At 38.5% G+C, this 13390-nt stretch overlaps 1 protein-coding gene across 1 annotated transcript; it reads left to right on the top strand.

Moving 5' to 3' along the window:
- Nucleotides 1–1144: 1144 nt before the first annotated feature.
- Nucleotides 1145–12959, top strand: pitpnb (phosphatidylinositol transfer protein, beta). The gene is made up of 11 exons (XM_053516418.1): nucleotides 1145–1295; nucleotides 3031–3061; nucleotides 4103–4248; nucleotides 4711–4802; nucleotides 5076–5083; nucleotides 5326–5400; nucleotides 5527–5610; nucleotides 6760–6837; nucleotides 7516–7626; nucleotides 7850–7972; nucleotides 10721–12959. Exons 1-11 carry the CDS (start codon nucleotides 1252–1254, stop codon nucleotides 10769–10771), a joined length of 843 nt encoding a protein of 280 aa, XP_053372393.1. The 5' UTR covers nucleotides 1145–1251; the 3' UTR covers nucleotides 10772–12959.
- The last annotated feature ends 431 nt before the right edge of the window (nucleotides 12960–13390 follow it).

Below are 13390 nucleotides of genomic sequence, written 5' to 3'. Positions count from 1 at the left end.
CGAGAATTACTTTTACTGGCCACTTTAATAGGAATATCTATTTACGTAGCTGCTCATCCAATTAGCCAGGGCATACAGTCATGCAGATAGATGATAAAATCTTCAGGTAATGACAAACATCAAAATCTGTTCTCAGAGACTTTAACTATTGCATGACTCTTAGTGCCAAATGATCTGGTTTGAGAATTTCAGAAACTGCTCGTCTCCTGTGGTTTTCATATACAAGTGTCTCTAAACAAGTGTTTATACAAGAAGGTAAGAAATAGCATCTAAAAAATAGCGTCTAGTTAGGTTGGTTGCTGGTGAGAATGAGAAATGGGCAGGAGGTTACTGACACAACATCCTTTGTATTTGTTTATTGTCAAATTTAATGTTTAATGAGCGTAAATACGGCAATTCCAATTTAAATTAATATAGTATTTATAAAGAATTACACATTACATCAGTTTAATTTTAGAGTGTTATGTTGATGGCGGCATGGTGGTTTAGTGGTTAGCACTGTCACCATGCACCTCCTGGATCCGGATTCGAACCTGCCTCGGGTCTGTGTGCATGGAGTTCGCATGTTCTTCCTAGGCTTGGTGGGTTTTCACTGGGTGCTCCTGGTTCCTCACACAGTTCGAAGACATGTAGATTAGGCTAATTGGCATTCCCAAATTGCCTGTGGGGTGTGTGCATGTGCCCTGGTGATGGATTAACACCCATTCTCATGCCCTAAGTCTCCTCGGATAGGGTTCAGGCCCCCCCACGACCATACATATAGGGTAAAGCGGTATAAACAATGAGCATGTGAGTGGCATAGACCATACACGTAGTTACTACAGAATTAATTATATTATCTAGGCTGCTGTTAAGGATAACTAAGCAGCAACGTGTAACCAATCAGAATCCAAGGTTGAAGAAGTTAGTGCTGTATTGCCTGGAAAGGAAAGATGGCTGAGCTCAGTTTACATGATCTCCTTTTGCATAATTTACATGCTTATCCCTTTTTAGTCTCCTAGGAAAGCCTTAGTAAGTGTTCAACAGAAAACCTGACCCTTCTCATTCTTATGTGAACGGATAAACACCATCAGATATTTATTTGTTTATTTATTTATTTAAAAAAAAAAAAAAAGAAACATTATAGTGGTTATGGTATAGCCTGTATTAAATGGTATTACATCCTAAAAGGTGCTGAAGATCAGCCAATCAGAAGCCGAGGAAGGCGGGGCGCAGCCTGTTGCTCTGAGAGGTGACGTATTTTCCTGGCGCATGCGCAGTTGCGGGGGTGAGAAGATGGTGATCATCAAGGAGTAGTGAGTTGAAGTGTTTCAGTTCTAACTAGTTGCCCTTATATGGCGCGTTGCTTTTTATTTAGTTTTAATGTACACGAGGTGTAAAATTCACTTGTCATTTTTATATATATTGTAGTTCGTTTTTGTGTCGCTTGTTTAATTCATTGTGGAGATGGATACCGGCTTGTTTGAGGCCGAGCTTAGCCGCATTAGCATCCTAACCGTCTGGCTAGCATGCTAGTTGTTAGGGCGAGGAAGGAAGCTAGAGAGAGAGAGAGGGAGAGAAAATCACTTTAGCCGAGCCGGAAGTTGTGTGAGAAAGATAAGCGCTAACTAGGTTATGCGGTTTAGAAGTATATGTTATTAAAAAATCTTTAAAAGCATTTTGACGGGAAATGTTACTTGATAACTTTATTTTTACCTTGTAGTGAAGCCGCGAAAACAAAACTTAAGGTCAGGGGTTGATATTTAGCTTCTCGTCAGGTGAGGTACCATCCATATCACCAGGAAAACGCTTTCCCTTGGGTTTTAGTGTTTCCACGATTTGTTTTCAAATCTAAAGGGTTGTTAACTAGCAGCTTACTTAAAAAAAAAAAAAAAAAAAGTGAACCAGACACCCAATGCCTCCAGCGTTTCCTTTTAGATTTACATGCTGTGCTCACTTAAGCTAATTATATTCACATCAGCCTCTCAGGTAACGTCGCCATTCCTCCTACATTACATTACCACCACACTGACCTTCAACTCTTATTATTTTTAATTATAAATAATAAAATAAACACTCCAAACATAGTGAGCACAGTGAAGGAATAATAAAAAAAAATCTTCCTTGAAACCTTTAAGAGGAACCAGCCTGAAAAAGGGAACATGCTGATCTGGGTGGGAGCACACACACTGACATTATAACTCCTTACTTTTTAAGTCACACACACACACACACACACACTACACAGTCCTGGATGTTTAGTATGATCTTCATTTATCATGAATTAATTTTAGAGGGTGTATTCGAGATCGGCTTATGTCCTAGTTCTTGTGGGTTCTTGTGATTATAAAATAAAACTAATAAAGCTATCAAGTTGTAATTTGATAAAATTGAAAATGTTGTATATATTCCAATCTGTACTTATTTTATTATAGTTTTTTGTTTAGTTTTCCTCTTTCCCCCTCCCAACCACCACCACCACCACTACTACTACCATTGCACCTCGTCGTGTTGGATCGGCATTTCGCACTAAAGTTTCCTGGAACGTTGCAGTTTGCATGCTGTGGTTTTGAGCTTGTAAAGAGTCGACGTGGCCTGTGGTCTGGATTTTGATTATACGTAAAATAAATAATCACTGTCGAGCTTTGTGATCAGAAAGCTGAACGCTCGCCCAGGCTCAGGGTTCCGTGCACATGTGTGAGAGAGTTGTGAGTTGTTGTTGTTTTTTCCTCAGGTGTCACACAGGGTACTTTTAGGGTTGATGAAACAGCTCTTTTATGTCCTATTGTCTTAGAACTCACGCCCGTTAGTAAAGAAGTAAAAAGACCATAAATTTTTTTTTCAAATCAGAATGGTATCGCAGGTTCATAAATCTAGTCCTGATCCCTCTTTCTTGCACATTTTAGTTAACTATGATCTGTAAATGAGTTGAATCAGGTGCAGAACATGGATGGGGTTCTCCAGGACCAGGATTGGGAACCTGTGTTGAATGCCACGTTGTTTTACACAATTACTTGAACCTTCTCTTTCTGTTCTGTCTCTCTTGCACAGCCGTGTGGTCTTGCCATGCTCAGTAGAAGAGGTAAGTGCCCTGCTTCTTATCTATAATTTGACATCTATCCCTAGTAATGTCAAAAAGGCAAGATAATGATGTAACAGTTTAAAAGCAACAAAGGAATTACGATCAAATTTATTTTCTGTATGGAACAATTTTCCTAAATGTACTGGAATTTAAAAACCTGTTTTTTTAAAAAAAAAAAAAAAAAAAAAAAAAGCCTTGTAGAATGTGAAGGACTCGCGACGTCTTTGGTTGCGCTGAAGTTCAGTTGGGTGTGGTCGAGGAAAGCTTGATGCCCCGTGGCCACATGTCAGCCCTGCGCAGGATTTACATCTGCATGCTTGAAGTGGAATGCTTGAGGGCAGAGCTTAATGGATTACAGATTTCATAGCATAAACGTTCAAGTACAATTCCACTTCCCTACTGTTTACTGCTGTGCTAATTTGCCAACAGTTGCCATGACTGAAGTAGCACTTTGTACAAATCTTTGTGTAATTTGAGTCCGGTTCAAAAAGAGCCTGGTTTATAATGTAATTGGACCAATATGCTTTGTATTACATCAAAATGAATTTGTTGTTTATCTCAAAGCAGCTGTCTATTTTTCAAGCTTCACTAGGTTTGCTATTAACAAGGGCACTATTGTATCTCTGAATCACACAATTTCAGAAGCAAGCTTCGTGAACCAGAGCCTGTGTGCTGTCAAACAGTACTTACAAAAGTACAGCCCCTTTTTTCTTAATTACGGTAACCATGTTAAACTCGACCCCCCAACTCGACTTTATCTTGGACCTTGGATGTGAGAAGCACCGGTTACAGTTACTTAAGTCTTACTAGTCCAAATGAGCCAAGCGGAACATGACGTGCTGGTTTAATAGCTGTCTCTATTTGAATTGCAGCCTGATTGTTGCACATTCTGTCTTTATTTGAATGCCAGGCTATGTGTTTGTTTCCTTTGACTGCAGATTTCCTTGATGGTTTGATGGTTGAATTAGTTGATGGTTGCAAATAATAAGAGGATTCCATGTTAACAGGCTTGTAATTGTGTTTTCTTTTTCTTTCCCCAAGTACCAAGTGGGCCAGCTTTTCTCTGTAGCGGAGGCCAGCAAAAACGAGACCGGTGGCGGAGAGGGCATCGAAGTGCTGAAAAATGAACCGTACGAAAAAGAGGGCGAGAAAGGGCAGTACACACACAAGATCTACCACTTGAAGAGGTCAGCGAACCAGTTAACTCTGTCTCTACAATATATCAGATAAAACTTTGTGGTGCAGCACCTTACTGTTACTTTTGTATTGTTTTAAGTCATTTTACACAAAAATAGTTCCAACAGAGGAATCTTATTGGACAAGAGGCATTCAATGAGTGCTGATATAGAGCATAAAAGCACTGGGACGTTTAACTATTTAAATCACTTTGTGTCACGTGTTCTAATAATTAATTGCACTAACTGTTGTGAAGGATGACTTTATGATCAAAATTGAGATCATAGAAAATTAAGCACATTGAGACATGGCACAAACAAATATTTTAGTTTTTTTGTTCATAATTGAAAATTTGTTTTAAATTTAACTGTTTTTGTAGTTATAAAATATTTTTAAATATATAAGTGTAATAATGGTGTGGTAGCTGTGTTAATCTCTTGTGCGGGGTTTTGTTCTCCTTTTTCCGTGCACAGTAAAGTGCCCAGTTTTGTAAAGATGATCGCACCAGAGGGGGCTCTAGTATTCCACGAAAAAGCCTGGAACGCCTACCCATACTGCCGTACCAGTACGTTTTCTTTCCTTAAACTTTTCAGTCACACATACTTACTCTTAAATTTGTATAAAATCTGATCATGTAGTCCTTTTAAATAACTGTTTTTGCTGAGATTTTGAAACTTGGTGCTCTGTATGTTAAATGTAGTTTTTGTGGGTCTGAATAATGGTAGAGTGAGCATGAGTTTCCAGTGACACTTTTTATCATGTAATAATTTCGCCTAATGACTGATTTATTTTTATTTTTTTTCGCCACATTTCCTGCTTGCTGCATCATTTGCTTCAGTCGTGACGGTAAGTAGTGTTTGCCTCACATGCTTCTTTTAGGGCAACATGACAATGAGTCACTTGCTGCTTGTATTTAGTTTCATTTAAATGTTTAGTTACTTTGGATTATGCAACAAATTCTGTGAAATAGGCTTACTATTAGATGTTAGTTAACGTTTTCCATTAAGCACTTGCATATTACTCTATATTGCTGGTCTCTACCAGTAACACAACCGTTTCTGGATCTAACATAACCTTTGCTTCTGCAGAATGAATACATGAAAGATGACTTTATGATCAAAATTGAGACGTGGCACAAACCAGATATGGGCATCATAGAAAATGTAAGTGATAACTCTTCAGAACACACCGACCCCCTCCATTAATATTTCCTTTAGTCAGTCTATGATCCAGTTTAGATGATTATTTTTACCCGACTGTGTCCGTGTTTTCTGCTTTTTTACAACCAGGTACATGCATTAGACCCGGAGACTTGGAAGTCGGTTGATGTAGTGCACATCGACATTGCAGATAGATCACAAGTGGAACCTTCAGTGAGTCCACAAACTTTCAATAATCTTATTAGTCTCATTGTTCTGTTTTAACGTTTGTTTTTAGATTGGAAAGAATTGTGTATAAAATTGACTAGCTCATAGTCTCCCAGTGTCGCGCAGTAGTTGCTGAGAATTCTTACATACCAGTACAACCAATACAAAACGCACTGAAGAAATTGTGTAGCAGGCCTAAACAAACCCAGATGCTTTTTACCCATTTCTCTACAGCTAACCTAGCATTTAAAACCAGTAGCAGGGATCTGACTGTCATTTGGCAAACTGAGCCTGTTCCAAAGAGAGTCTACAGGCCAAAGAAATGTTTTTGGCAAAAATTCAAACTTGGTTTTCTCTTCCCCCTCTGATGTTGTCATTCCGCCAAGGCATGTTTGAGTTTAATGATTGCTGCTTTAGGTTTTTTCCACTGGAGCTATGGAGCTGATTCAGCGAGCAAGTAAAGGAAGTATTCACGTCATGCACTGAATCCTTTCTGTAAATATCTGCCTTAGAACACTCTAATCTGCTTTTTAGGTAATGTCACACAGACCTGGTGATTTTCAGTTACACTAGCTTTATAGTATCACTGAAAACCAGAGACAGTAAACATTAATATATCGTCTGTTTGGTTATATTTGGGCTAAATGGGATTTTATGTTTTTTTTGCCAGACTAGTCTTTTAGTGCTACTGCCAGCTAGTTCATTCGGTTTCTTTTTAACTCAGTGTTTTGTTGTTGTTGTTTTTTTATAAAGGGGTGACTAGAGCTCAGAGGGTTGCATTATTTTCTTACTTTGTATCTTTAATGACCTAAGTGGATCAGTTTTGGGGCAGGGTTAATCCTAGTTGCCATCTGTGCAACATATTCGGTATACAGGTCTCAGAGATTAAATGGTAGTGCGTGTGTGCATGCAAATCTAACAGTGTCTGTAGAAGAGTAGATGAAAATGTAAACATGACCTCCAGTATTATGAAATGGTGCAAAGCAGAGCCAACTGCATCCTTCCATCATATGGTCACTGGGAAGAATCTACTTTTTTGTTCACTAGTTTATTGCTTATTGTGGGTAATAAATAAAAAATAAATGTTATTGTGCTTTGATATAAAATCTAACTTTTTGTATCTTTAAATAAATAATGTGGTTGTGTGTCCTGTAGGACTATAAGCCTGACGAAGACCCTGCACTCTTTCACTCGGAGAAGACTGGCCGAGGTCCACTAGGTCCAAACTGGAAGGTGTGAAAACTGCTGCTGTTTTTCCAGTCACTTTGTCAAAGATAATGCCTAGAAACTGGCCACTTTAATAGTTTAAAAAACACTGAGAATTCATGAACTTATCTGAGGGAGCAGTGCAATGTGTAAAATCATGCACACACACACACAGCTTGATCAAAATGGGGGGGGGGGGATGTGATCTCAGCAATGCTGCCCGTAATGTGGTTGTTGGTCCCAGATGGATTGGCTTGATTATTTTAGAAATTGCTGATTTTTATTTGCAATAGTATCTAGGCTGAATTATGTGAAAAGCAAAAAACTGAGCAGCAGTTCTGTGGGTGGAAACAGCTTGTTGATGAGAGAGTTCAGAGGACAGCAGCCAGGCAGGTTTGAGTTGATGGGAAGACTATGGTAACATGAATAACACAAGATCCCAGGAGATCAACAAGTTCAGAAATCCTCAAAGCAGCCTGTTTAGTACCAACAACCCTGCCAAGGTCAATGTTACTGATCTCACTCCCCCCACCCGTTTTGAGGTTTGATGTAAACATTTATCAAAGCCCTACACCTGCATGAGATTATATAATGCACTTCTTTCCCAGTGTTTTCTGACTGTATATTTATATGAATATGCAAGTGTCTTATTAAAGTGAATTTTTAATGTATTTATTTGCTAAACAATGCAATTTACTTTAACAGGCAGAGCTCAGTGCAAAAACCGATACTCCACGAATGTGTGCGTACAAACTAGTCACTGTGAAGTTCAAGTGGTGGGGCCTTCAAAACAAAATCGAGCAGTTCATCCACAAGGTAAATAGGAACAGTGAGTGAACGTTCATGAAACGATTTTCTCAAAACCTGTATCTTCTGAAATGTTTCTCTGATTATAGTATGCGTTCTGTATGTGCACTTCAAAGTACCTTTCATACCGGTGTCTATTATCTTGTGTAACATTCAAGGAGACACTGTGCAGTTATGCCTTGTTAATTTCAAATAATGAACTTTTGCTTTTTCTGCTCCTTTTTGTCTGTAGCAAGAGAAAAGGATCTTTACCAACTTCCACCGTCAACTCTTCTGCTGGATCGACAGGTGGGTGGAGCTTACCATGGAGGACATCCGGCGGATGGAAGCTGAGACACAGAAGGAGCTAGAAGAGGTCAGTACTATGTGCTGAACAGTATTTTCACATTTAGTTTAAATAGCAATAAAACTGGTTTTATTGTTTTGGGGTCCTTATAGTGTACCGTTTCATCACGTGAGTGGAGGCATTTATGTGGGTGACTTCCACGTTGTTACTCTCAGTGCGGAGTGAATACAGCTGGTTTCTACATCAACAAAACTCATTTGACTGCAACAAATGCTAATAAATTCAAGAAGCAGGCATAGGGTGGCCTGACTCAGCTGCTGATTGAGGCCTGCTGGTACATGGTTAAGGTGGCTAGTTCAGTCTTTGTTGTTGTAAATGTAAAACATGTAGTTTGTGCCTCGTTTTGTGTTGGTATAACTCAGCACTTATTTAGATGTAGTTTTCAAGATGCAAATGTAGCAGTGACTGTATTGGGATTTGTTATTCACCATTTGTTATTCAGCTCTCATTATAAATTCTGTGCAGTAAAAAAAAATTATAATAATCAGGAATACGATACTGTGTGTTTAATCATTAACACCCCTGTTTTCATATCAGGTCTTAGCGTAATGAGAAAAGCACACTCTTGTGCTTTAAAGGACTTTAGCAGATCAGCTCAGCACTGTTTTCTTCTTCTGGTTGCCACTGGCCACTCTATAATATTCTCTATTTTCAGTGCATGTTTTTGTTGAACGCAACCCAGCACAAAGAAGGCTGGTAATTGGCCCAGCTTCTTCCTGTCAGCCTGTTAGAAATGTGATCCAGCCGTGCGGCCCCTCCAAAGCCTGACGCACTCTGTGATCATTTTCAGCACACAGCCAAGGAAAACCACAGACTTTCCACTCCTTGGGAAATATTGATCAATACTCTCTCTTCCAAGGGCTCAAGGCGTAGTCTGCTATTACTTGAACTCTTGGCAGGAGTTTTGCCAAAATTAATAGGTAATATTGATTCTCAGATGGTCAACTTTCAGTCTCATTAGTCCCATTTTTGTTATTATTTGAGTTTTAAAAATGGACGTTTTTTTCCCTCCTGTGAATGTGGCAAATATGATGGAGTTGGAGCCGAGGTACTAAGCCCTAACACTGAACAATTTGTTTCTCTGCTCTTATACCTCTGCCACGTTTAAACTGTGCTGATTTTGCCTAATATTTAATCTGATAGTTTAGTTTGGCTTTGTCTCCAGACCCAAGCCCTTCCAAGTGCTGCTTTTCCAAAGCCTATTCGAGGATTGGATGTTAATTATGATGCTGTTGATGTACTCCCCTTTCTGTAACCCTTTCCTTTTCACCCCAACAGGCGTGTTAAAGCAGTGTGACTACATTGTGTGTGCTAATGAGCTTCTGTTTTGTATGTAGATGCGACATAAAGGCAAAGTACGAGGCACGACAGCGGCTGAAGATTAGATGTTGGCCATCCGATAGGCATAACAGGTGGAATGAGATCCGTAAGTTCGCCAGGACCCGTGGTGTCAGTATTTCGTGCTCTCATCGCTTACGTTCACTTGTTCTTTAATGATTTCCAAGCGCTGTCTCCATTTAGGTTTACCACCAGCAGGAATTGGGGATAAATCAAGACACCCACTTACAAGAATGGTGTCATGAAAAGCCTCTGTCATGTTTTAAGATTAGTCTAAGCCATGATTATTCCCTAGACAATGCTTAAAGCAGCCAGCCGTGTTAGTGTTTGCCAAGGCCAAGAGAACCTGCACCACCCAGCATGACAAATCAGAAACAGAGGTCTGAGCTCATCTACTGAGCATAGCTTCAAAAAGATGAACACACAACTGGATCAGGGATCCTTGTGAAAGGACAGTAGTTCTTAATTCTGTTGATCACACTTTAAAGTTTTCAATACCATAAGACAACTGACCAAGGTAATCAAGACTTCAGAAGCTGGGCAAACTTCAGAAAACTTTGTTGGAGCAGGCAAAAAGTAAAAATAGTTCCAACACTGACAAACACTGAGATATTAGTTTACATTCTTGCTTTAGGCTTGTGAACCCAAATGGAGGCAGTTAGTCTTATACCATCCTCAGGCTGCTTGTATATGATGCCAAGCATGTGAACTAACAATCATTCTTCTTACCTCTCATAGTCTTGTTCCAATTGGGATTTTGTGTCTTAAACTTTTTCATGAACCACATTTTCTTTTTTTTTCTCTTTTTTTTTTTTTTTAAAGCTCACTTTCAGCGTGGACAGATGATGCTAAGCTCTGGCAGTGCTGTCATTTTTTGTGTACAGACTTGCTATACTAACAAACTCTTTTACTTGAAAAGGGGTTGAATACTTGGTTACATCAAACTGGCTTCATTTTTGATCTGTTCTTCCTCCTCGTCTTGTTTAACTCTTCACTCCATTTTCAGCTTTCTTTGCTCCAGTGCTTACGAAGTTCGGCTTCTGTCTGTTACTAACCATTCACTACTAACCATTTTTTTTAACCTTTTTTTTTTTTTTTTTTTATAAACGTTTGCTGTGCAAAATCACAAATGTTTCTTCATAGTGATCTGCGTGTACTGTGCCAATTTTTCTTTTTCACTGAGCTTGTGGTTAAAGGCATAGTGTTAAGATCAGTTCATCGCACTGTTGGCTTATTAATTTATACAGGTCTTTACGTGGCAGATAATCGACTGCATGTGCGCATATGCCCAATGTCCCAAATGTGCAACAGTGCCAAATATTCTTGATGCTCAAAATAGGCGTGCTCTTTGCCCTTGACTTTATCATCCTTTCCTTTACATTTTCTCCTTTTCCCCCCCCTCTCCCTCGTCTATTTCAGCTCCGTAAAACCGGTCAGGTACGAGGCACCAGTGCTGCTCATGAACAGTGAGGCAAAACTAAAGAATCCTGCTGCAATTTGCTGATGAAGGAATGACGACACAAAAGTGAAGACGGCCTGTGGTGTGTTCGAGTTCTCCATCAGAATGATCAGTAATACTGTAGCCACCTCAACATCTTACTCAGCACACCAAACAGCCTCACCCTGACAGAGATTCACACCTCTATCTACTTGCCTATAATGACTTTACTGGAGAATGGTAGGATTTGTGGGAAATATAAATAAGTAATTAAGGTTTAGTGATATTTCTTTAAACTTTGTGGCAGGTATTGGACCAATTTTAACTGTCTATTTCCTTAAAATTAACTGTAGTTTCTTTTTTCCCCCTCAACATTAAACTATCCTTCCTCCAATCCCTTTTTTTTCATCTTCCCCTCAGATTAAGCACTTATTTCACTGGGATAGGGTTTTTGTTTGTTTGTTTTGTTTTTTAATAATAATCATGGTTTATTTTTATCCTGCTAATTAATATATTTTATTTTCTTTGTTTTGTTTGTTTTATAGAATATTCTATTGCATAAAGGGAATAATCTGCAGCTAGAAAAGCAAGCACATGTTCACACGAACACGCACACAATTTGCCATCAATCATTCTGTCACATTGGGTGAAGCGCACACAGACCACAGAACCTCTTTGGTTAGTAGCTTTGCATGAGCTTAGCTATGCCATGGCAGAGCAGGTGTTTTTTGTTTTGTTTCATGCATTTTTTTTTTCTTTCTTCTTCTCCCCAAACACCCCCCCCCCCCCCCCCCACTGGATGACTATCTGTCCTCAGCGGGGCCTCCATCATTGGCACTGAGCTAGATTTAGAAGTGTAGATTTAGACCGTTTATTGGAACTTTAATTTCTTCCTTGATACAGATGAACTACCAGTGCTGGTACTGCCTCTTTTATTTTTTTTTATATAAGAGCTCTTGGAGCTAGTAGTATGCTGCTAGATCTTAAATGTCCATATAACAATGTCCATATTCTCTTGGTGCTGGCTGAAATGCTAATTTTCCAAGAGTCAAGATTTTTAGAGCACCTATAAATAAAGAAAAATGTCTTCTAATCTTAATGCATGTGTGTTGAAAGTTCAAATTTAGAGATATGTCTGAGGCGCTACCTGAAACAAGCCTTCTGTGCAAACCTTCCCAGTGTCCACTCAGCTTTCAGTCTGGCGTCTTGAATCCCATTAGCCAGCCTAGCCAAAAACACACACACACACACACACACACACACACAGGGGTTAGCTTTCTTGCACTGGTCACATAAGAGACTGAACCTGCTCTACAGGGTTTTTTTTTTTTTAAGAACTTTTTTTTTTTCTCTACAGTGTGCTTTAAATAGTATGTGTACAGTTTTCTATAATAGAGACTTTAATAGATTGGTAATATTACATTATTTCCTTATTTCTAAAGAGGTCAAAGTGAAAAGACAAGATTTTTAAACTGTAGATATTCACTTTTATATTTTGTAGTCCATGTGATAGGCTGCAGGGATTTCTGAACAGTTGAAGGTTGGAGTTTGAAATCAAAGGTGTGCCTGATGCTCTGTAACCCTCCCAGCCTTCTCACTTCTCCCCCTGTTGGTATATAAGACATTTATTGATGGATGTGGTGAATCTTTTTGACACAATCAACGGATCAGTGCATTGTGATGTTTTTCTTTTTTTAGAATAAGCCGACATCCTTACACTTATCGACTGTCGCAAATGTTGAATGAGTTGCTGGAGCTGGCAGCATCTTTTTCATGTTTAGAAACCTCTCGTCAGGTTTTGTTTACCCGTTTTCTTTAGCATCACAGTCAAAGCCATGAGGAAATTCCTCTAAATCAGGATTGATTGATGGGTGCACTGTGTGTAGTAGTAAAGCTTTATAGGAGACTTGACTGAGGAGTTCTATCGTACTGTCACTGAGTTTCTTATAAATGATTTTGTTCACTTTTATCCACTGAATATCAGGCGGGGAGGGAACATTATGATCTTGGATATGATAGATAAATCAGATATATACTTTAATCATGTGAGTCTTGGTTTATTTCAGGAACATCTGCAACTCGTATCTTAATCAGGGGAATATCCATAAATGTACAATTGTTTTGTTTGCTTGTTTTTTTTTCATTATTTTTGTTAAAATTGGACAAAAAAGTCTGGATAATGGAATTGAATATGTAATAAATTTATCAAGTCTCTTCTCAGTCTGTTCTGTTATTTAAAAAAAAAACATCTTGCCGTAATCTCTCTCACCGGTTGACATGTTGGAGTCAAGTCTGCAATCGGAATATTTTCTATACCACTAGATGGCGCTGTGTGGCTTTAGCAGACATACTCGCAGTTTGAGTTTCTTAGTTTTAAATATGAACTTTTAAAAAATATATATATATATATTTTAAATGTGTGACAAAAATGCAGTCTAAAGGTTTAAAGAGCGTAATTTATATGCTTTAAATTATTTACATCATAAGGGATGGTATAGTTATAGTTTAGCTGGAAATATAAATATTATAGACTAGAATATGATTTTTTTTCACTCGTTTACATAAACATTTACAGCCCCCTAACATAATGTATATTAATGTGTTCTCATCGGTATGATTTTTGTGTTTATATATATATATATATATATAAT

This window comes from Clarias gariepinus, chromosome 17, assembly GCF_024256425.1.
Source record: "Clarias gariepinus isolate MV-2021 ecotype Netherlands chromosome 17, CGAR_prim_01v2, whole genome shotgun sequence".
Classification (NCBI taxonomy): Eukaryota; Metazoa; Chordata; class Actinopteri; order Siluriformes; family Clariidae; genus Clarias; species Clarias gariepinus.
Note: the sequence above shows the minus strand (reverse complement) of the source record. Positions and strands in the feature narration are given on the sequence as shown.